The sequence below is a fragment of the Borostomias antarcticus genome, assembly GCF_949987555.1.
Source record: "Borostomias antarcticus genome assembly, chromosome: 1".
In the NCBI taxonomy this organism is placed as follows: Eukaryota; Metazoa; Chordata; class Actinopteri; order Stomiiformes; family Stomiidae; genus Borostomias; species Borostomias antarcticus.
The window spans coordinates 36877450-36900562 of record NC_140234.1 but is presented as its reverse complement, the minus strand read 5'-3'; the positions used below and the strand labels follow the sequence as shown (position 1 = coordinate 36900562).

The window sequence follows — 23113 nt, the reverse complement described above, 5'->3', positions numbered from 1 at the left end:
TCTGGGGGCATCTTTGCTCGCCTGAAAAAGATGTGGAGTGAATTTAAGATGAGACAGCAGGAAAAGAAAGAGAAGAGGAAGGCCAGGCAAGAGGAGGAGAAACAGAAAAAGAAAGAGGAGAAAGATAGAAAGCAGAAAGAAAAGGAACACCAGTTTTGTTACCAAAAAAAAATCAAAACAGGATATTTTAATTACCTACTAACTAATGACCCTGATAGCTCGCCTCAGACAGTGGACTGGACACGATGAATAGCAGCCGACTGGCGTTACCTCAGACAAGCAGCAGACACGTGCCAACAGTGTCGTTATATGTGTATGACTATGACCAAGAGACAGCTTAACTATCAAAAAAGTGAAAATATAGAGAGGGAAGATAAAAGAAAATACTGCAGTGCCATTCCTTACACGCTGATGAGCTGGCAAGTTAGCCTACTAGCTAGCGTCCAGGTGAGGCTGAAGAGTGTCCCGTAACACAAGGTGCACAGTTTCATCTAGAGAGGTGAGAAAGAATTTGCTTAGTGACACCTTACAAGCTAAGGAGCTGCAGGTGTTGGCTCAACTTGGCCGATGTTAACTCAAGCAGTGGACATACGCCGAGTCTGACTCATGCCCCACAATATTAAAACAGTAGTCCTAGTTCTGTTACCAAAAAAATCAATCAATTTCCTACTAACTAATGAGCCTGATATCTCGCCTCAGACAGTGGACTGGACACGAGAAATAACAGCTGACTGGTGTTACCTCAGACAAACTCGTACTGCGACTGACTGAGGCGGAGAGAATCGTGTGAGGGATTTAGTGCGAAACTGTTCTCTGAAAAAGTCTGGAAAACCTAAACCCAAATTTACTAAAACACAAGCATGTCTGTGATTGGTTGTAAACTGCGCAGCCTGCGCATGCGTGATTTCATTTACTGGAAGCTCCAGACAGAGCGCGTGCAGCAGCAGACTGCCTCGCTGGGGCGACTTTCAAAGTCAGACTGACTCCGCGGCTCTCGCTGTACTCGGCTCTCGTGATCTCGCTTGTAAACAGAGGAACTGGTTATGTTAGATCTTTTGTGAACACAATCATTCCCCCCAAATGACCAGAAAAACTCACGAGATCGATTAATGGTCACCTTTATCTAATATAAGTCAACACGAGGCACACAGCAAGTCAGCGTCAACATGCTGTCATAACGTTCGCTCGTGCTACTGTAGCTACCACCCCTACTAACACAGTGGGTTGCAGCAACGTTGCACATAAGTTGTACTTAGGTAAGTTGCAACGTTACCATCAGGCGATGTTGTGACAACGTCCATCTAAGGTCGAAAATAACTTTACCCTCCTAAGTCTAATTAGACTTTTCTGCAACGTTGCAGAAACATTGGCAATATGGGTCCCTGCAACGTCATTAAATAACGTTGCAGTGACGTTGGATTAAAGTCCTATTAGGCTAGCAATAGGATTGCAATCGGGCTATCCCGTGACGTCACTGCTTGCTTGGTTCACAGTTAAAGTAGGCAGGATTCTTTGCCAAACTGCTCCTGTCTTTTTTATTTTTTATTTTATTTTCGCTTATATCCTTCATATTGTACTGTATGTTGAGGTTAATAACGCATCTTAGAAATGTTATTGATTGTATATTTACCTGTTTGTTATAAATTGAATGCTTTTTCATTAATTAAAAAAAATTCTACTAACTTTTCGGTGTCGACCAAGATATAATTTTTCAAAAGACGTGTCGAGAAATCCCATTCATTCTCTCGGCATTATGGAACGCTTCCACTAGGGGGCGATGAGATTATTTTCCCTCCCTATAGATGGGTTCGCCGCCTACGTCACAGCAGAGCGAGCACGAGGCCTCTGGGTAAAAAGGCAACGCTAGCCACAGTAGCCAGGAGCTCCGTTTCATGTAGCTTATTATGCCTCAAAGCTGCTGTGCTGTGAACTGTACAAACAGAAAAGGACAAGATGATGGCCTCAGATTCTTCAGCATCCCCTCGAGATGTCACCCTTTTCAGAGGAACCGTCGAAAGCTGTGGTTTAAAGCCATAAAGAGAGCAGATTGGGGACCAACAAACACAGTGTGGTGCGCACTTCAGATCTGGTAAGTTATACCAGTTACCTCGGGGGGTTTTTTCTCATCAAATTACATTGATTTGACCGTTGGTTTAGCTATTTATTTGTTTACTTACCGGTAATATAAGATTTAAGTAAACAGAAGTAACTCAACCTGAACGCTAAACTAAGTTCAGGAATTGGAAGCCTAATGCTAGCTAGCACGCTACCTAATGCTAGCTAACGCTACCTAATGCTAGCTAGCACGCTGCCTAATGCTAGCTAACGCTACATAATGCTAGCTAGCACGCTGCCTAATGCTAGCTAACGCTACCTAATGTTAGCTAACGCTACCTAATGTTAGCTAACGCTACCTAATGCTAGCTAGCACGCTACCTAATGTTAGCTAGCTAAGTCAAGGCCCGAACTTGGCTAACGTTTAGACAATATTGCAAATACTCCGACAAACTATTGCACCTATAAAACCTTTTTTCTGTTACTGCTGGCTTTGTGTTCGCCGCGAACATTTGCAGAAACATAAGCGAACGGTCTGAGCTGGTAGTTTGTGTTAGGTAACGTTGAACACTAAAATGGCCGCTGGACTGAGGGAAATGTGAATTGTTTGTTTGACTCTGCTGAATTTGAGACTCACATTGGGAGCTCGCTCGTGTCAGGCTTTCTAAGGCCATCACGAATCTTAGGCTAATATTACATAGGCAACAGTGAAGGCGAAGCCAAGATAATGCTTTATATATTTCCATTTATCTGGAAAGTGGGAGACTGAGAACAATGCCACCCACGAGGTAACCGCGGTATCATAGACAATAGCGTTAGCTCGAAACAAAGATGGAGGCAGCTTTGTTTGCCACATTAGTAATATCGGTGTGTATTGTTGGAGTTCGAGTCAAAAACAGGCGTTCCTGTTAAAACTGAAACTGCATGTTTGTGTTGAAATGAAATGTCTATGCCTACTGCACACTGATAGTTGGACTATTTTTTATTTATTTTGAATACCATTTTACTCATCTTGCAGATTTTCCAAGCTTGTCCCATGTGGGCGAGCGGGGCCCAGGCCCCATTTATAGCACCCCAGCCAGATCATACAGCACCCCAGCCAGACCAGGTAAGAGTGGCATGTACTGCTGTGGTGTCTACCTGTCTTGTCTTTATTTAGTTTCCCTCCAAATGCCAGAAGCCAAAGCCAACACCATAAAGTTTCCTGCTAATCCCTTTAGGTTTTCAGTTAGCTCTGTGATTGGCTTTTTTAGATTGAATACCATTTACTCATCTTGCAGATTTTCCGTGCTCATCCCCTGTGAGCGAAAACCATGCAACCCCAGGCTTCATGTATAGCACCCCAGCCAGACCAGGTAAGAGTGGCATGTACTGCTGTGGTGTTGTGATGTCTACCTGTTAATGTCTTAATTTATTTTCCTTCAAATGCTAGAAGCCAAAGCATGCTGCCAACACCATACAGTTTCCTGCTAATCCCTTTCCTTTATCCCTTTTGTTTTTCAGTTAGGTCTGTGATGCCGTCGCCCAATAAAACGGCTCCAGCACCATTGACTCCATGTACCCCTCTACCTAATCGATGCTGCTCTGCAGATGCTGGTATGGGACTACTTCATGTTGCATGCAGGGATATATTTTGAGTTTCATTTAGTTTTATGTCAATGTACTTATAGCCACATCTGTGTTTATCTAGATTTCCAGAGGTCTGTACATCAGCAGTTCTCAGAGATGCGGGAGCAACTCCGTGAGCTTGCACGGACTGTGAGGGAACTGGCCCAGAGCATGCGGCCTGGGGAGTCTGGAGCCCAGGGAGAAGTGCTGGATGTACTGAACCCTGCCCAAACGGACGAGGAGCTGCAGGTCTGTGAGGCCAGGTTGAAGGACCGGGAACATCAGAGGAAGATGGTGAGTGTCTGCAGGGCAGAACTTTGTCTTATTTTTGCAGTGCAGGGAAGGGTACAGTAAATGACTGTCTTTGTTTTGCAGACACAATACCTAGGTGCCATTGGTGGCAGAGACTTGGCGGACACAGTCCGGCGGGTGCTGTCAGCTGTAGCCACACATGCGGTGTGGAGCGCCTACAGTGTGCGTGGGAAGAAGGGGAAGAAACCACTGAAGAGTATGACACTCTTCAATGTTCTAACACGTAAGAAATGGTTCATATTTTGAATATTTTTTAATACATCGTCTTTGTTCCATGACCGATGTGAATTGAAACCATTACCTTTCTTGATAACTTAAAGGTGCAGTGATGGTCTCCATGCCAAAGGCTATGATGGCGTAGGTGGCCGCCCAGCTGCAGGAGACATTGAAACATGCCCCTGCTAAATGCAGAAGGGTAAGTGATGTCTTTTTTTTTTGGTTTCTCCTACCCAGTGACACTGCATGGTTCCAAAGATTGTGTACCACTTTTTTGTGCATGTATGTGCGTTGTGTATTTACGGCCATTTCATTGTGTCTTTAGGTATCTGCAGAAGTCCGCCTGAGCACAGCCCATCCAAGAACAGTCCATCTGAGCACTCCCCAGCATTCTGATGAGGAAGACTTCCCTTCCTAGCTGCCCCCCAGCCCATCTGACGCCCCCCTGCAGCCCATCTGAGCACAGCTCCCCCCCAGCCCATCTGACGCCCACCCGCAGCCCATCTGAGCACAGCCCCCCCCCAAGCCCATCTGACGCCCACCCGCAGCCCATCTGAGCACAGCCCCCCCCCCCCCCATCTGAGCACAGCCTGCCTTTTTTTTTTTTTAAATAACTTTTTTTGTAAATAACTTTTTGTAATTTTTTTTTTTAAATCCTTTTTGTTTTTAAACTTGTTTATCATGTTGCAGGCCAGACATTGTGTACTTTTTTAATAAAATAAATTGTTCTTGACTGAATGGTGTTGTGTCATAACTTTTGTACCATAATTTTGCTTGCTGCATTGACTATGACATTAATAGGCTCCTTGCACAAGCTCCACTACTTCCTGACACTCTACAGGCGTATTTCTTTCCTGTCCTATACTAGTGGATGGAAGTGATTGATCAGGTGTGCTGCACACCGGATTCATCGCTATTGCTATCCAATAGTATAGGACGGTAAAGAAATATGCCTGTAAAGAGTTTCAGGAAGTAGTGGAGCTTGTGCAAGGAGCTGATTTGTTTTGTAATGCAAATTATAAATGTAGCCAACGGAAGTGTAGACCACGTTGCAGCAACGTAACAAAGTAATATATAAACGTGTATACAACGTTGCAGCAATATACATCGAAATCATCGCGGAAATCACAACGTTGTGTACACATTGCAGGCACGTTGCAGACACGTTGGACCTGCACGTTGCAGCAACTTGTGTGCAGATACCGCGTTTGCGTTGCATGCACGTTTAACTTGACGTTGAGTGGACCATACAAAAGTCTAAATTGCACGTTTCTGCAACATTGCTGCAACCTGATTGTGTTAGTAGGGACATCACTGCAGCCAAGATTGTTTGCTGCAAGCATGGGCATCATAAATAAATGCTAATCAAAACATGGTTTACGACTGTTGTGCGCTAGCTCACTTTACATTGTATGCTGTTTTCATTCAATATATTGCTCTCGTTCAGTTGTAGAAAAGCCAGCTATTTCTATTGCTAGCTAGCTACGTCAGTGAGACAGCAGCCTCTCTGGAAGAACATACCGGTAGATGGGGTAACAGTTAGTCTAACGATAGAGAAAGCAATTTACTAAGATGTTTTCACTCATCAGATTAAGCAACGATGCCCTGTTTAGTTGTAGGCTAGCTAAAACGGGATAAAAAAATTATTTGTCATCCACCGTTCACTACCATCCATATTTTTTCCAATTTAAAGGACAATGCTCGTTTTTGACAACCTGGACCTTATTTACGACATATTATAAGACATTTGACTCACCGAGATCACTTTGGTGTAGTTCGGAGGCATGTAGAAGAAATTTAAAATCCAGCGCGAGCCAGTATATCCATGTAATGGCGGTGGTCGGGGCACTTAGAATGCAGTTTCTAAAAATCGATTTTCTGCCGCGAAACGGTTGTTTTCATCAATCTGTCTTGATGAACTCGCTAGTTGTGCTTACATAGAGCATAGGCCTGTTGTGGTTTTCACACCAAGCGAGGTCCATGAACAATCAGTTACTGCTGGAGAGATTTGTGGTGCTGATGTACAAACCAACAAGTGAGTAGAACGGCATGAATGATGTCTTGAAACAGCTATCCACACAGAAGTCTGGAACTAGAGAACATTACTCCAGCCCAGGTAGTACTCGAGCAGAACATTAAAACACTTGCTACGTTAATTTGACCTTGACCTTGATCCTTGGGTTCTGGCAGGCTCAAAAGAATGTATACTGTACATCCCCAATTTTGTTGGATATGACACCTTATATGTTTTTCTACACTGGTTCCAAAATTGAGCGTGTTTGAAAATTAGACCCAAGGCACTAGCGGCCATCTTGGATTTTACCTCTCACGGTCCTCAGGGGTCAGGTTGCTTTCCTCCACATCTGATAAAATTATGGTATAGGCCATTCTAACTAGAAATGTCATGCAATTTCTTATAACATGCACAATTGTTTCACCGGTACCCAATTTCAAGTCAAAAAAATACATTTTTCAAAAACACTGCCTGCACAATGGTCTCAGCATCAGCAGAGATCCCGACCACAGCCTATTCTCCAACCTGCTGAACTATCCACACCAATCCAATACGACCTGTTCTCCAACCTGCTGAACTCTACACATCACCCCAACCACTGCCTGTTCTCCAACCTGCTGAAATCTCCACACCACCCCAACTACGACCTGTTCTCCAACTTGCTGAGCTCTCCACACCACCCCAATGATGGCCTGTTCTCCAACCTGCTGAAATCTTCATACCACCCCAATAATTGCCTCTGCTCCAACCTGTTGAACTCTCCACACCACCCTGAACACAGCAAGTTCTCCAACCTGTTGAACTCTGCACACCATCGTGACCATGGCCTGTTCTCCAACCTGCTGAATTCACCACACCAACCTGACCACAGCCTGTCCTCCAACCTGATGAACTCTCCACAGCATCCCAACCACGGCCTGTTTTCCAACCTGCTGAACTCTTCACACCATCCTGAACACGGCAAGTTCTCCAACCTGCTGAACTCTCCACACCATCTTGACCACAGCCTGTTTTCCAACCTGCTGAATTCTCCACACCACCCCAATGACAGCCTGTTCTCCAACATTCTGAACTCTCCACAGCACCTCAACCATGGCCTGTTCTCAACCTGGGGAACTCTCCACACGACCCCTCTCCTCCCTGCAGCTGCACTGCCATCTCCACGACGATCTCCGTGACGACGATGATGAGGATGACGACGCCCCCCTTGCGAACTATGCTGATCCGTGTCTCGGCAGCGTGGCAGCGACGGAAGCGGTGACCTCCAACCCCGAGGGCCCCCGCGACAAGTCGGTGCTGCTCCGCCACCAGCAGTCCAGCTGCAGTGATCTGTAAAACCCTGACAATGACAATAGCCCTCTTGCTCTCGACTCGCCCACTCCCGGCTTTGAGGCCGTGTGGTCCCCCGCCTCGGATGCCTCCAACAGCCCCGATGCCACCACAGACGGCCCCGACCCCCGCCTGCTGCACCGTACCCATGCTCGTACTACGGTAAGAACTTCCACTCTCCTGCGCGCCTCAACAGCCACCAGAGGACCTATCACGTCAAGGAGTGGCTCCTGGAAAAGAGGACTAGGCCCGCTGAAGTCAGACAAGGAGGAGGAAGAGGAGGAGGAAGGCCGCCTCTGACGAACAATGGCGACACCAAGCAGAAGGTCCTGGCGTACGGCTCCTGCGACATGGAGTTCCCGAGCACGGCCAAGCTCTACCTGCACCGCAAGAAGAAGCACAGCCAGGAGAAGGACATCCGTCGGGGCGATGGCACCCGGCCGCTGATCAACAAGCGCCTGAAGGGCGAGACGTACCCCTGCCAGGTCAGGCACGCCAATCACAACTGTTTATCTAACATGGGTCCGGTTTGATACAACGACTGTACCTACTTGATACGACGATACGACGACTAACCCACCTTTCGTTGCTTGTGATTGTTTGTAGGTTTCTCCAATTGCGTCCAGAGGCATTTTAGTCTGCCACCAGGTCTGCGGCAAGGTCTTTCTGCACCACCTGTCCCTCCTGGCCCACATCAAGCTGCACAACGCCCAGAGTCAGTGCCAGGTGGTGGGGGTGGTGTCATCAGGGGTGGAGAAGGTCCCCAGAGGGCCCGCCAAGCTGGCAGAGAAGGCGGTGAGGCCGGGGGCCTGGGAGGCCCAGAAAGGAGACAGGAGGAGAAGGGTGAGTTCCTGTGCGCGGAGGTGTTCCCGCCGTAGTGGTCTGCAGCGTCTGCAGCCCGGACATGGACGTTGTCTCCAAGGGGCCCGGGGGCCAAGCGGCAGAGGCTGCACCACTGTGGGCCCTGCCCCCTTCCTGGACGCCTTCCTGCAGCACTGCCAGGTGCACCTGCTCGCCAAGTCTGAGAGCTCATGAGTAATGTCATCACTTTGATTGCCTTATTCCTTATTATTTTCTTTGCTTTAACATAACCAGACTTAGCTGCAAATTGATTGTGGTTCATTTTCATTGTAATATGAGTTGCAAATAAAGATTGTTTTCAAGAAATATGTGGCCCAACATGCATCAAATCCCATAAATAGGATTCAGAAGGTGGGATAGCTCATGAGCTCACAACAACTATCAGCAGCTTACATAACATTAATGGTAGCGGTCAGTGGCTAAAGCAGTTACACTGATGATTCCTGTAACGTTAGCTATTTTGCTGCAATTGGTTCAACTTCTGTTTCTGGACAAAGGTAAGGGATAAACCCAGATAACACAAGGCTAGCGGACCTACAGCGAGTCCCCGATGGATGCTCCACCACCATTCCACCGGTAGTTTATTGTCTATATCCTAGGCCCATTGGCCCTAGGCTTATGGATTTCTGTTGCTAAATTAACTGACTGAACATTTTTTTGGTAACCCTTTCATAGTCCACAATTACAAAACATTTACCTGGTAAATACATGCAAGTATAGCCTAATATATAATGGGTAATTACTGAGACACCTATACTGTAGGTATAATTTAAAAACAGGAGTATTTCAGATGTTCAATTACTGCACATAAATTCAATAACTGACATAGCACCACCAGGTAACCTCTATCTAAGCCTGTTGCCCTCTCGTGGCCGAAAATGGTAAATGCAGTCTATCTGCCTCTATTGCTGAAACTGAACAAGGAACGTCTATCTAAGCCTGTTGCTGCCCTCCCGTGGCTGAAAATGGTAAATGCAGTCTATCTGCCTCTTGTGGTAGCAACATAGAACTGCAGGTTCTGGGACCACTGCCTCTTGTGGTAGCAACATAGAACTGCGGGTCAACAACACGACGGAGGAAACCAGGGAGGAAGCTAGGGAGGGAGGGAGTGACAACTGGACATTTGCTATCATTGGTGCGCTGGCTTACAGCCACGCACAAAAACAAGGCTTTCAGTTGTCTTTCACAACGGCTGCACACGAATGAGAACAGTCCACAAGACAAACAACACATACGACCCCTACTGGTAGCCACAGGTATTAATGTTATTATTTAATAATAAAAGAAGAAAATAAACAGAAAATGTGACAATACATTGAGTGCATAACATATGTGTAAAAAAAAATATTTGCAAACAATTTTCACAAAATACAGCACATCACATTTGTTTTTGTTACACTTTGTTACTTTGTTTACAAAGACAAAAAATCATCCATTATAAAGATAGACAAATGGACATTATGATCAATAAAAAACAGCCTACAGTATGTCTATATATACAGACAAACCGTTTAACTTGGCCAGGCTGCAGTTGGCCACCTTGTTCTCCATCTGCTTCTCGAACATCTTCAGGTTGTATTCCAGCTCCATGGCCAGCAGCTCATCATGCAAAGAACTCCTTGACCTCATTTTAAAATCTCTAGGCCTATTTCACAAATGAAAAACGCCTAGCCTCTATGGAAATGGGATGGTGAACTTGACAGTGAGAGTCCATGGTGTGAATAGTGAACTTGATAGTGGGAGACCATGGTGTGGATAGTGAACTTGATAGTGGGAGACCATGGTGTGGATAGTGAACTTGACAGTGAGAGTCCATGGTGTGTATAGTGAACTTGATAGTGAGAGATCGTGGTGTGTATAGTGAACTTGATAGTGAGAGATAATGGTGTGTATAGTGAACTTGATAGTGAGAGATAATGGTGTGTATAGTGAACTTGATAGTGAGAGACCATGGTCTGGTGAATTTGATAGTGAGAGATCATGGTGTGTATAGTGAGCTTGATAGTGAGAGACCATGGTGTGGATAGTGAACTTGATAGTGAGAGACCATGGTGTGGATAGTGAACTTGATAGTGAGAGATCATGGTGTGGATAGTGAACTTGATAGTGAGAGACAATGGTGTGGATAGTGAACTTGATAATGAGAGACAATGGTGTGGATAGTGAACTTGATAGTGAGAGACCATGGTGTGGATAGTGAGCTTGATAGTGAGAGACCATGGTGTGGATAGTGAACTTGATAGTGAGAGACCATGGTGTGGATAGTGAACTTGATAGTGAGAGACCATGGTGTGGATAGTGAACTCGATAGTGAGAGACCATGGTGTGGATAGTGAACTTGATAGTGAGAGACCATGGTGTGGATAGTGAACTTGATAGTGAGAGACAATGGTGTGGATAGTGAACTTGATAATGAGAGACAATGGTGTGGATAGTGAACTTGATAGTGAGAGACCATGGTGTAGAGGAAAACCCAGTCTAACACCTGGAGGTAGATCATGGGGCGGCTGTAGTTCACAAGGTAGAGCGGGTTGTCCAATGATCGTAGGGTCAGTGGTTCGAATCCCACCTCCTCCTGTCCACATGTCGAAGTGTCCTTGGACAAGACACTGAACCCCAAATTGCTCCCAATGAGCAGACTAGCACCTTGCATGGCAGCTGCCGTGAATGGGTGTGTGCAGAGCTGAAAATTAACACCTGCCACCGGCCAAACGCAGGTAAAATTACCAATTGGCGACTAGATTTCGGAAGCCTATCTGAAAAATATATACTTGGCCGGTAGATTTTTTCATCTATAGTCCCCTTGGCAGGTAACTCACCGTGAGCCAAAAAGTTAATTTTCACCCCTGGGTGTGTAATGATGGGTGGGTGAATGAGAGGATAAAAGTGCAATATAAGTGCAGTCCATTTACCATCTACCATCATGAGGTCCTTCAGGATTGGCGAGCGCTTCTGTTCCAGCAGACTCTTCAGGGCGATGATGATGGAGATTATCATCAACACCTCCTGGACCTGAGGACAGATGGATGATTGAGGATGGTGCCCTCTAGTGGTGCTATAGCTTCATCTCATAATTTCATAAATATTTCTTGTGGAAAGTGTTTTAAGAAGTTGGACTATGGAGTAAATGTAATTTAAGACGAATAATAAAACGAGAAATGGTGCTCAGAGAGCACAGACCTCCGCCCATGAATGCATTTTGTGGCTCTGTGTGTGTGCATGCGAGGAGGACGTTTGGTTTCAAATAAACTTGCCTTGCCTTTGTGCCAGTCCAAACCCCATGTCTAAAAATTAATCAGAACGAAGGAAATTAAGTGTTTGATGCTCAAAATTTCCCTACAACCCCCTTCTCCCTCTAATGTGTCCCTCCTGGGTGTTACCACGAAAAAAATGCATCTATGGGAAACACTGCCTTCATTATAAGGCTCAAATGTTTCACCGCTCCCATCAGATTTTTTATTATTTTTTTGTCCAAAAATGTTTCTTTTGATAGGTTGCTGATCTCTGGTATATATTCATGTTTTAATGACAGAAGTGACAACTTATCCAGACACATCACAGTGTATCAGTCATGGCTAGACATGCATGTGCCATGTGCAGGTGTACAGTGGTGAGTGGAGCAGAATGGCGCATGTTTGATGGAGCCTCTCCTGCCCTCTACTGGTCAAATAAGCTCTTTGCACAAGCTCCACTACTTCCTGAAATTCTACAGGCATCCTTATTTCCTGTCCTATACTATTGGATGGAAGTGATTTATCAGGTGTGCGGCACACCTGATCACACCTGATTAATCACTTCCATCCAATGGTATAGGACAGGAAATAAATATGCCTGTAGAATTTCAGGAAGTGGTGGAGCTTGTGCAAATAGCCTATTCTTTACTGACATCTTGTGAGGATCAAGCCAAGTTGATAGGATTTTATAAATTGTAATTGTTTTTTCTGTGTAAATTGTAAGAATTTCTTCATATACCAATATTGTTAACCAGGTGAAATCTGCAGGCTTGGTGAAGTGAGTACGTATCACAGTATTGTTGGCCTTTGAGATCTTTTCTTCTGTTGCTCTGCGTTGTGTGATTTTTTTTAGAAGCCTTGATAAGAGTTGCAGCACCATCTAATTATGAACCACGATGTTAATTGCCTTTCTTGTTGTGATAGTCATTGATGAAATCACCCAACACGGGATTGGAAGCGGCGACAGATGATAGATTTATTGTACAAAGATACAATCACATGGAACACTGGGATGTTTCCCTAGTCTCTCTCTCTCCCTGCTTCTCTGCTAGTCAAGGCCTTAGACTTCCCTCCCCGCATGGTGTTATCAGCGTGTCTGCCTGCTGGGAGCAGCGAATCTGTCCGGCTGAGTTGCGTACCGTTTCCAAATCGAAGTCTCAAGGTTTGGTTGAGACGTTAAATAGTGCTCTCTCGGCCCACCCCCCACACCTAGGCCTGCCCGTTTAGGGCCTAGTGAAGCTAGATTGGTGGAGGAGTGACCATACAGATGTGTCGCCTATCACCCTAACATGATGTCTTAATCACCATTGGTTGTCAGTCTGGGTTGTGTCTGTTTATAGTGTCCCATAGAGATGTGTCATTGATACCCCAGAGGAGAGGCCCCCCCTGTGGCCTAAGTGTGACCTCTTGACACCCACTACCCCGAACGGCCACAGCAGCAGCAGCATCAGCTGTCTCCCTCACTCTATCGACTACACAGTGTCCACGTGAAAACAAACAAACACATTAAATCAAATACATAGCAGTAAGACTCTGTAGATGTTATAGACATTTCTTCCTAGATTCCTCAGTATGTCCTTGGCTCATGCTGTGGTAGGTGAATGCTGTGCATGGTCATTTTGATGCTGTAGAAAGAATACTAATAGGAACATACATTGAATGGTGGGATGAATAAACACATTTGCACAGCTGAGATAACAGTGATGGCGTGTGTGTGTGCATGTGTGTCATATTAAACAAATAACGCATACAGTGCTTGAGGCTTTTGAGGCTCCCCGAAATCTGTAATTTTGATTGGCTGGAGGCCCAAGGTAATTGCCTATTCTGCCTATAGGAGGCGCCAGCCCTGCATATTGGTTCACATGTTTGACAGGGGAGAATGAGTGGAGCTGTCAGTTGTTTTCCATCTTCTTTGGCCGACAGATATTTTCCATGTACATTACTGGAAAAGCCCGTTAGTAAAAACAAGTGAGGTTCAAAAATATTAGAGTTGTGCAGGATGAAAATTCACTGTGCAAACGTGGACGAATGAATCAAATAAGATAGAATTTATAGGTGCTTTCTTTTAATAGGAGAAACAGGATTAAAAACAATTTCCAAGTACAGAAACACAAAATACGACTATCAAAGAAACAAGAGAGCAAAGTTACAGAGTACATTTGCATCTTGTTTTAGCACTAAGCCATAGCTTGCTGTTCAATTTCAGGAGTATTAATGTTCCCTTTCACAAATGGGCTAGTACCATATATCTTGCTTTTAAAGATAAATTACATTTCCTTTATGTCAAAATATACCTTTATTTAAAAGTCATGGTAATTTAATACTCATATTGGATTTATACACAATTTATTTTGATTACTTTCAGTTAAGCTTCATCACAACAATACATTAGTCTTTAATGCCATAAAATAATCTTTATTCCATACAATGATAGAGTAAGGGAACTGAGCCTATTTGCCAAGCAAAGTATAAAATATAAAAATGTTAATCTTTCAAAGTATACACAGTGATTAAATTGACCATATGTACTAACAAGCCTTTCACATACAAAAAAGCCAAGTTATGGAAGGTTTGGGCATATACAGATTCAATGTGTTACTTTTTGGGTTAACAGAAGTCTGGATGAGTAACTTATGACAACAAGGAATCTAATCTACTTCACAGGTGAGGCTCAAAAAAAGTAGTAGTCACGGTTACAAGTTAATTTGCCCACGTACACAAATTTAGGTGGAGTCTATCCTGTTATATTAGCCATTAAATTATTCCATTTGATTTATTAGGTGCCCTGAACATTTGACAGACATTTCTTAAATTCAGTTTAAAGAACATAGATATACCACTCTATACAGTCCTGAAAGAACTGAATTTTATACATGACTTTTGTTTACCATCTACGCAGCCCCAAAATGCACAGACCAGAGCAATCATCTTGGAGCTTCCATGCCATGGGTATGGTTACTGCCCCTTTTTTGAATCTGAATGGCGTCAAGTTCTCGCCTCGTTTTCACCCAAAAAGGGGGGTGTCTGCATGTGTCCATTTACTACAATTTGATGTCACAGTGCTCTGGTCTATCCCTGCTGCTGGAAGCCTCCCTTCAGAGACCAGCTGGGCGAAGGGGAAGCGCCTGAACTGAGTCCTCACCAGGGTGGGCCGTCCCAGGGAACCACCGAGCAGGCGGGGCTACCGACCTGGTTGAATTGAATTGAAACCTTTATTGCCCCAGAGGGGAATTTGTTTAGCACACATCAAGCATACAGAAAACATTAAAATGTACGCCCATCACCATCACCACAATGTCACCAACCACCATCATCGTCATCACCATCCTCACCAACATCATCGCATCAACATCATCATCACTGCAACAGGCATCAACAGCTGTTCAACAATTTAATGCTTCTTGGCACAAAAGAAGTGCTGGCTCGTTTTGTCCTTGTTTTGGGCGTTCTAAACCTGCGTCCAGAGGGGTCAGCAACACGTGACTGTGGCAGAGAAGGCCAGACTGTGGCAGAGAAGGCCAGACTGTGGCAGAGAAGGCCAGACTGTGGAGCACAGAGCCCCAGACCTCCTCCTTCCATGTCCTCTGCTAGGTGGACACTGCCCTTTAGAACACCAAGACACAACAGGCTGTTCACCACTGGCTGAACGTTGGATAACTGGAAGTAGCTGCTGTGTATATGGACACGAAAAGAAGAAGACCGTTTCGTCATATATCAAATCAAATCAAAGCTTTATTTGTATAGCGCATTTCATACCCAGAGGCAACACAATGCGCTTTTAGTCTCAAGTCTCCAGTCTCTGTAATATAGTCTCAAATTGAAATTGCACTGAGCCCTATGGTGGAGACTGAGACTGCCATACAAGTCCTTAGTTGTATTAAATTTGCTGAGTATAAATTGGTGTAAAATGACCATTGAGGAAATGAAATAATCTCTGGCCTTATCTAATATTAACGTTACACTAAAACCTTTAAACATTAACGTTACACTAAAGCATTTTGGCAAGAAACCCTTAGGCACAAAGTTAACAAACGCAGACAATCTTGAATCCACTGGGAGTTTTATAATCGGCTCGGATAATCATAAAGCAGTAACAAGAAACAGACAGGCTCTAGTCAGCATCTAGCTATGAAGCTGCTGGTGTAGTTCGCAATATAACATAATAGTGAGCGATATAATCCAGTTTTAATACCGATTATACTGAACTGAATGGTATCCGAGGTTTGTAGCAAAACAATAAAATTAATTGTCTAATTCAAAACTAAAAAGGAGTGTTTTCAATATTATCCAAGTCCCTCCATTAATCTCAAATTAAAGACGTACTGTACATGGCGCCATGGACTAAAGAATAGTTTGAATACTAGTGCAAATAAGAAGAATAGAGTAAAATCGATCATTCAAAGATGGTTCAAATTGCATCCTATCTGATGTCAACCACACTTGCCATACTTGTTACAGCAGCAGAGGCTACACACTTCATATTTCACATTCAACAGTTCAACAACGACTGTAAAAACATTGATTGTAATGTTCAAGAACATGGAAAATGTTGTTAAAACATGACTCTACAAAGACAATAGATTTTGTAAAATTAAAAATTAAAAAAATAAAAATTCTGTGTTCACACCTACAGGTGCTGACACAAATATTGGAATGTAATGGTATCTTGAGGATATCTAGACAAGCCCTAGTGAGTAGTTGTCATCCAACATACAAAGTAAAAATGGTCATGGTATTTCCACCATCCTTTAGAAACAAAAGACAGCAGTGAAGCAGAAAAGCTACCTAGCATAAAGTGGATGTAAAATGCCATGAGAAAGTCATCATTTTCAAAAAGTAACTTGCACACAGACCAGAGCAATCATCTTGGAGCTTCCATGCCATGTCACTTTACATCTCCCCTTGCTTTTATGACGTCAGAGTAGACGTTACGAGGCAGACACTTAAATAGTCAGTGATCAGATTCCACCTCATCAGAGTAGCTAGTGACTTCTGGATTTGACACACTAATTTAGAGAAAACAAGTAAGTCCATAATAGGGATAGAATTTAGAGTTGGAATTTTCTACAATTATTCTGTATTGCTGTCTTTGACAAAAACACCTCCAATTGAAGACAGAATACAGAACATAATTCTCTCAGAACTTTGTTTAACAAGGTTAGAAATTATTTCCAGGTTGAGAGCGATACTGGTTGATTACAGGACTAGCAGTGATGTGTCTGGGTAATATGAGTTCCTGGGTGAACCTCCTCTTCATTAGTGATTTAATAATAATAATAATAACAATAATGATAATAATTTTAGATTGTTTTGCTTGCTGTTTTGTAAAGTGTTATCTAGTTACAGTAGGCCTACCGTGCTGTGTTGTAAAATCATGTATATCCAAATATAGGCTGTAGTATTGCTGTAATATAAAGTGGTATATTAACCTATTGAAGGAGCATGGTACTGTATTGCCCTGCTATTCATGCAGTAGCCAGTGCACTGTGGCATCTTTGTGACACTCAAAACTGACCAGCAGACTGGTAGCTTTGACCAGCAGCTTTGCTACCTTCTCATCCTGTTCCTTTCTCTCCTATTTTCTTGCTGCTGCCTTTATGTTTGCAATACATGATGACTGTTCACTCTGCGTGCAGATGTTCAGATGTGTTCAGCTTGTTAGTCTCTTGATGCTCAGACGCTTTGATCCTAAACTACCTGTATACAGTAGCTAGGTATGTAGGTAGGTGTAGTAGTAGGACAATTATTTTTCTGTACAGAGTTGTATCAATGATAATAGTTTAGTTTGCGTCCTACTAAATGCCTATGTAAACTGTAATGTTAGTGCTAGCTGGTGGTGCAGCTAGTCAGAGCTGTACGTATTACCTATAACGTTAGGTCTCGTAAACGTTTGCTGAGGCAGAGATAAGGTGCTGTAATGTTGTCATAACAGTTGTCTTTAGCTAGTAATAAATCAGTTTTGGTATAACCGTTGCAAATTCCTAGGTTTGAGCAATGACTAGCTAGGTTCACTTGCCCACTGAATTGCATAACAGGCTTAAACAAACGAGACTAGACGTCTGGTTTGTTTATGCAATTCAGTCCAAGTCCAGCGTAATTATGTTCATATTTCATATGCTACACAGAATATGCTGTAGGCTACACGGAAAAGAGTGTTTCATGTCTGCAAGTAGTTTGATATTGTCAATCATTTCCCTTTTATGACCAGACAAAAATGGACATTGGAATTTTTTTGGTCAAAGCAGCAGAAAGGCAGGACCTGGAGAGGCAGGCAGGAGATGCATCAGGGTTACAGGTGAGATTATAGTCTGACTCAACAGATGTAGGTTTTGTGGATAAACCTTGTCATTCGTTGTCACATTGCCCAATCACTGGCGACGGAAATTAATCTGATTCGGCCACCACCCAGATTCAATCCAGACTACGTGAAACAACAACAACCTATTGTGTCCCTACCAAAGCTCAAATCAAACCTACGCCCCTGCATCCAGCTCAGGTTTAACTTTACATGATGACAGGCTGTGAATATGGTACAGTATATTAATTTTGTTCATAAACTCATAAAGACCATGAGGTTAAGGCTTGGATCATTTATATCTCATATTTGTGTAGGGTTAGCTAGTTATGGATAATTCTACACTGTGGAAGTGAATGGAAATTAATATTTGAATTTATATGAATTGCAATGTTTCAAGCCATCGAATTAAACTACTTTATTTTAAATTTTACTTTGGCCTCTTCCTTAAGCATGTATTCAAAATAATACTATTATCTGAATGAAAAGTACTGAAACAGATGTATAATGTGACAAAAAATGTATTATTTTATTATTTTGGCCGGTAAAAAATATACTTGGCCGGTGGATTTTTTCATCTACCAGTCCCCTTGGCAGGTGAGCCTAAAAGTTAATTTTCAGCCCTGCCTATAGAACATTGCACAATTGTTGTGATGTCTGTCTGTCTGTCTGAGGGTGTTGGTCTCTGATATTTTTGAAAATATCGAAAAATCTGCAAGAGAACAAAGACACAGACGTCTGGGTCAGTGACTGTCATTACAAATACATTCACATATCCACAGTATATTGTCAGTCACTGATTTTGCTTGTGTGTTTTCAAGTACTGTGAAGGAAACACAGGTGATGCTAAAGGTATACTATGTGGCTATACTCTCACCTTTGCAATGGTTGTTCTTTTTCCTCTACCAGCAGCTCCTGCGTCTTCTTTTCCTGTTTCTCCCTTCTTTTACTGTTTCTCCCTTTTCGTCATCTTTCTCTTTCTCCTCTTTCTGTTTCTCTTTCTCCTCCTCTCCCCTGGCCTTCTTCCTCTCCTCCTCTTCTTTCCACTTTTTAATGTCCTCGGTTTTCTCCCAGCACTTCTCTACAGCCATCTTCTCTTTCTGCTTTTCAATTTACTTTTCTTTCTGCCTTCTATCCTTCTCCTCTTTCTCTTTCTTCTCCTCTTTCTTTTTCTGCTTCCGCTCCTCCATTTCTTTGCACTTCATGAAGTCCAGGAAGTTCTCGGTTTTCTTCCGGTGCTTCTCTAGAGCCTTCATCTTTTTCTGGTGTTCCTTTTCTTTCTGCTTTCTATCTTTCTCCTCTTTCTTTTTCTGTTTCTCCTCCTCTTGCCTGGCCTTCCTCTTCTCTTTCTTTTCCTGCTGTCTCATCTTAAATTCACTCCTCATCTTTTTCAGGCGAGCAAAGATGCCCCCAGATGTCTGAGATGGCAGCTGGTCACTGGTCGCCAGCGCCCTAGAGGGACACTGAACAGCAATATCAGACATCTTGGCTGTCTCCCCCCTCCACCCCTCATCTTCCTCCCTCAACTCCGTCCTCAACCTTTTCATCCTCTGGTCCAACTCCCTGATCATGACGGCCATCATGTTCTCCAGTTGCATCTGCTCCATTTTCTGGCTCTTTACCTCTCTCTGTCAGGGGCCGGAACGCGGACCCTGGACCCGTGTAGTGAGACCCCCGGACAGAACAGGCAGACAGAGGGGAGTGGTTGGCACTTGGCCGTTTAATAATAAATAATAAAATGGGGAGAACTGGTGCCACAACAAAATGGGGGAGGTGCAAACCAATGGGGGGTATGTATGGATGTGTGTGTGGTATGTACATGAGATGGGGAAACAAAGAGGGGTGCGTGGGTGCGGTGTGTGCGGTATGGGTATCAGCCGGAATGTGTTTGTGAATGTGCTGCGAGGCCCTACGAGAGGTGGAGGGAAGGGTCCGGGAACTCTGGCGGTCTTTGGTGGTGAGAGGAGGCGGAGCGGCGGCAGTCCCGCGGAGCGAGGGAGGTCCAGGAGGCGTGCGGGGAGCGGAGTCCGGGAGGAGAGAGTGGAGGGCAGGAAGCGAATGGGAAACGCGGCGCGGAGGCCGGGAGGACGCGGGGGCCGGAGAGGCGCGAGGACGCTGGACCTTCCGGGGGGAACAAAAGAGGGAACACAACACAGGGAAAACAAATCGTTAGTCGAAATAAGCAAACTTCAAAATGGATCAGGGGCGATAGCCAGCTCGTCTGATTACCCTATGAGGGCTAGAAACGTCTGAGCCCCGAGCGGTGGTTCCAGCGTCCTCTTGTAGAGGCTCCGCTAACAGGCAACAGCTGCAACGAGTTGGCCGGTGATTGCTGCTGCTGCCGGGCGGAGCCGGCCTCTCCGGCAAGGGGTGGAGTCCGCGTCCTCGAAGCGTGTGCCTCACTGCCCCTACGACTCGACTCCCGGACTGGACCCAAAGACCGAGCTGGGCCCACAACACTCTCTCCTTCATCGTCCTGGCCGTCTCAATCCTCCTCCCCTTTTCTTCCTCCCTCAACTCCACATTCAACCTGGACATCCGCTGGTCCAACTCCCTGATCAGGAGGTACTTCTCTCTCTCCTGGCTCCTTTCCCCTCTCTCCTCCAGGCATTTATTAACCATCTTGGCTATCTCGTTCCTCCTCCTCTCCCCTTCCTTACTCCTCCTCCCCTCATCTTCCTCCCTCAACTCGACCCTCAACGCGGTCACCCGGTCGTTCATCGATCTCGTCAGGAGGACCTGCATGCGCTCCAGACGCCCCTCCGACTTCCCGGGTCTCCTCTTCTCCTCCTCCTGCCTCCCCCTCCCCTCATCTTCCACCCACGCCTCCCTCCTCAACCTGGGCATCTGTGAGCCGACGAGGTCCCTCTCCCTCTCCTGGCTCTGCGTCTCTCTGTCCTTCAGGTATTCCTCTACCATCCTGGCTGTCTCGCTCCTCCTCATCTCCTTCTCCTGCCTCCTCCTCCTCTCGTCTTCCTTCCTCAACTCCCTCTTCATCATGGCCATCCGGTGGCCCATGTCTCTGGCCACGTTCTGCAGCTGCTCCTCCACCCAGACAGTCTCGCAGGGCTTTTGTCATTCCTATGGGGGTCAGGGGGGCACAGGGACAACCAGTCGGTCACACCGGGGTCACATTCATGCAGTCAATACACTGTAGTACAGTGATCATAAGATATCACAGTGCATTGGCTACTCCTAGCATGGCACAGTACGATTATACATAGTTTAAGTGTTGCAAGATGCAGGGGCGTAGGTTTGATTTCAGCTTTGGTAGGGACACAATAGGTTGTTGTTGTTTCACGTAGTCTGGATTGAATCTGGGTGGTGGCCGAATCAGATTAATTTCTGTCGCCACTGATTGGGCAATGTGACAACGAATGACAAGGTTTATCCACAAAACCTACATCTGTTGAGTCAGACTATAATCTCACCTGTAACCCTGATGCATCTCCTGCCTGCCTCTCCAGGTCCTGCCTTTCTGCTGCTTTGACCAAAAAAATTCCAATGTCCATTTTTGTCTGGTCATAAAAGGGAAATGATTGACAATATCAAACTACTTGCAGACATGAAACACTCTTTTCCGTGTAGCCTACAGCCTATTCTGTGTAGCATATGAAATATGAACATAATTACGCTGGACTTGGACTGAATTGCATAAACAAACCAGACGTCTAGTCTCGTTTGTTTAGCCTGTTATGCAATTCAGTGGGCGAGTGAACCTAGCTAGTCATTGCTCAAACCTAGGAATTTGCAACGGTTATACCAAAACTGATTTATTACTAGCTAAAGACAACTGTTATGACAACATTACAGCACCTTATCTCTGCCTCAGCAAACGTTTACGAGACCTAACGTTATAGCTAATACGTACAGCTCTGACTAGCTGCACCACCAGCTAGCACTAACATTACAGTTTACATAGGCATTTAGTAGGACGCAAACTAAACTATTATCATTGATACAACTCTGTACAGAAAAATAATTGTCGGTCAACATATTGTATTCCCTATTGTTCAATAACTTCAATCTTACTTCTGCTTAATCAAAATTCCCGCTGTTGCCGACAGTCGATGCTCGATGTGCTGTGAGCTGCTGAGCTCGCGAGGCACTCGCTGGGTCACAGAGGGAGGGAGGGAAAGTAGGCTACTGTATATTGTTGATTGGATAGCTTGCTGAACGCAGCTGTCAACCTGGTCTTAATTCCCAACCGTTTTGCTTTCGCAAGTTGTGAATGGTAATTAAAAACTACAGTTTTCACTCTGTATTATTTTTGGTAGGGACAATTCGTGTTTCCGTGGCTTTGGTATGGACATGTCCATAGCGTCCATACCTAAAACTACGCCTATGGCTGGATGACCAGTGAAGTCAGTCAAGGGGGAACCAGTACCGTCTTCAGAGTTTATAAGCTACATGACAAGCGATCAAAGACATCCCTTCTGAGAAACAGTGGCGTGGTATGCTATGGAAGCCCAGAGACAGGATGGTTTATCTACTGTAGGTGTTGACTGTAGAAGCGCGCGTCCTCTGAGGTCAATGGGAAGGATGTTCTGTGCGCGAGTAGCCTCGCGTCACCAGTCTCTCCTAGTGCGCGAGGCAACAGTCATGTGACTGAAAACTTGATTTGGTGCAGCGGGGGAGCAACGCACAACAAACAGACCGCCGGTCTATGGCATGGATGTGGCGACATCGCACGCATCATTTATTACATGACTCTATTGCAGGGGTGCCCACACCTTTTCAGCTTGGGAGCTACTTTTAAAATGACCAAGTCCAAATGATCTACCTACATTAAAAATGCTAAACATATTTTTATATATATATATACACTGAGTATATCTTAAGTTGGTATACCTTGCATACCTGCATGAACCCGTATGGCACAATACAACACAACATTTTTGGTCATTAGTCTACCTTACTCTGATGACTTGCACTGAATGGAATCAGCCAGGGTTGCATAGTCCGGGCAGTAGCTGCTGGTAGCCATCCTCAAGCAGGCCTCCAAATGATCATCAGTCATGGTGGAACGGTATTTGGACTTAATAATCTTCATGTGGGAAAAGGCTGACTCACATAAATAAGTGGAGCCAAATAATGCAGTCAAGAAGGTAGCACATTTCCTCATGTTTGGGTACTTTTCCTCTGTGAGTAAGTTCCAGAACTGTCCATGAGCCCTGGCCTTCAGCTAAA

The 23113-nt window shown here is 44.6% G+C and overlaps 1 protein-coding gene and 2 long non-coding RNA genes across 3 annotated transcripts; 1 reads left to right on the top strand and 2 right to left on the bottom strand.

Annotated features, from left to right (window-relative positions):
* Positions 1-4043: 4043 nt before the first annotated feature.
* LOC311313086 lies at positions 4044-4642 on the top strand. The gene is made up of 3 exons (XR_014630593.1): positions 4044-4198; positions 4296-4390; positions 4517-4642. It is a non-coding gene; the product is annotated as an uncharacterized lncRNA (long non-coding RNA).
* A 10055-nt stretch (positions 4643-14697) lies between these two features.
* LOC311329702 (uncharacterized protein) lies at positions 14698-20770 on the bottom strand (the record flags this gene model as incomplete). The annotated part of the gene is made up of 3 exons (XM_084461599.1): positions 14698-14734; positions 19575-20044; positions 20153-20770. The coding sequence occupies 3 exons, from the start codon at positions 20768-20770 to the stop codon at positions 14698-14700; spliced, it is 1125 nt and encodes a 374-aa protein (XP_084317725.1).
* An 87-nt stretch (positions 20771-20857) lies between these two features.
* LOC311313083 lies at positions 20858-22038 on the bottom strand. The gene is made up of 3 exons (XR_014630592.1): positions 21956-22038; positions 21355-21441; positions 20858-21004 (listed from the first exon to the last, which is right to left on the bottom strand). It is a non-coding gene; the product is annotated as an uncharacterized lncRNA (long non-coding RNA).
* Positions 22039-23113: the final 1075 nt, after the last annotated feature.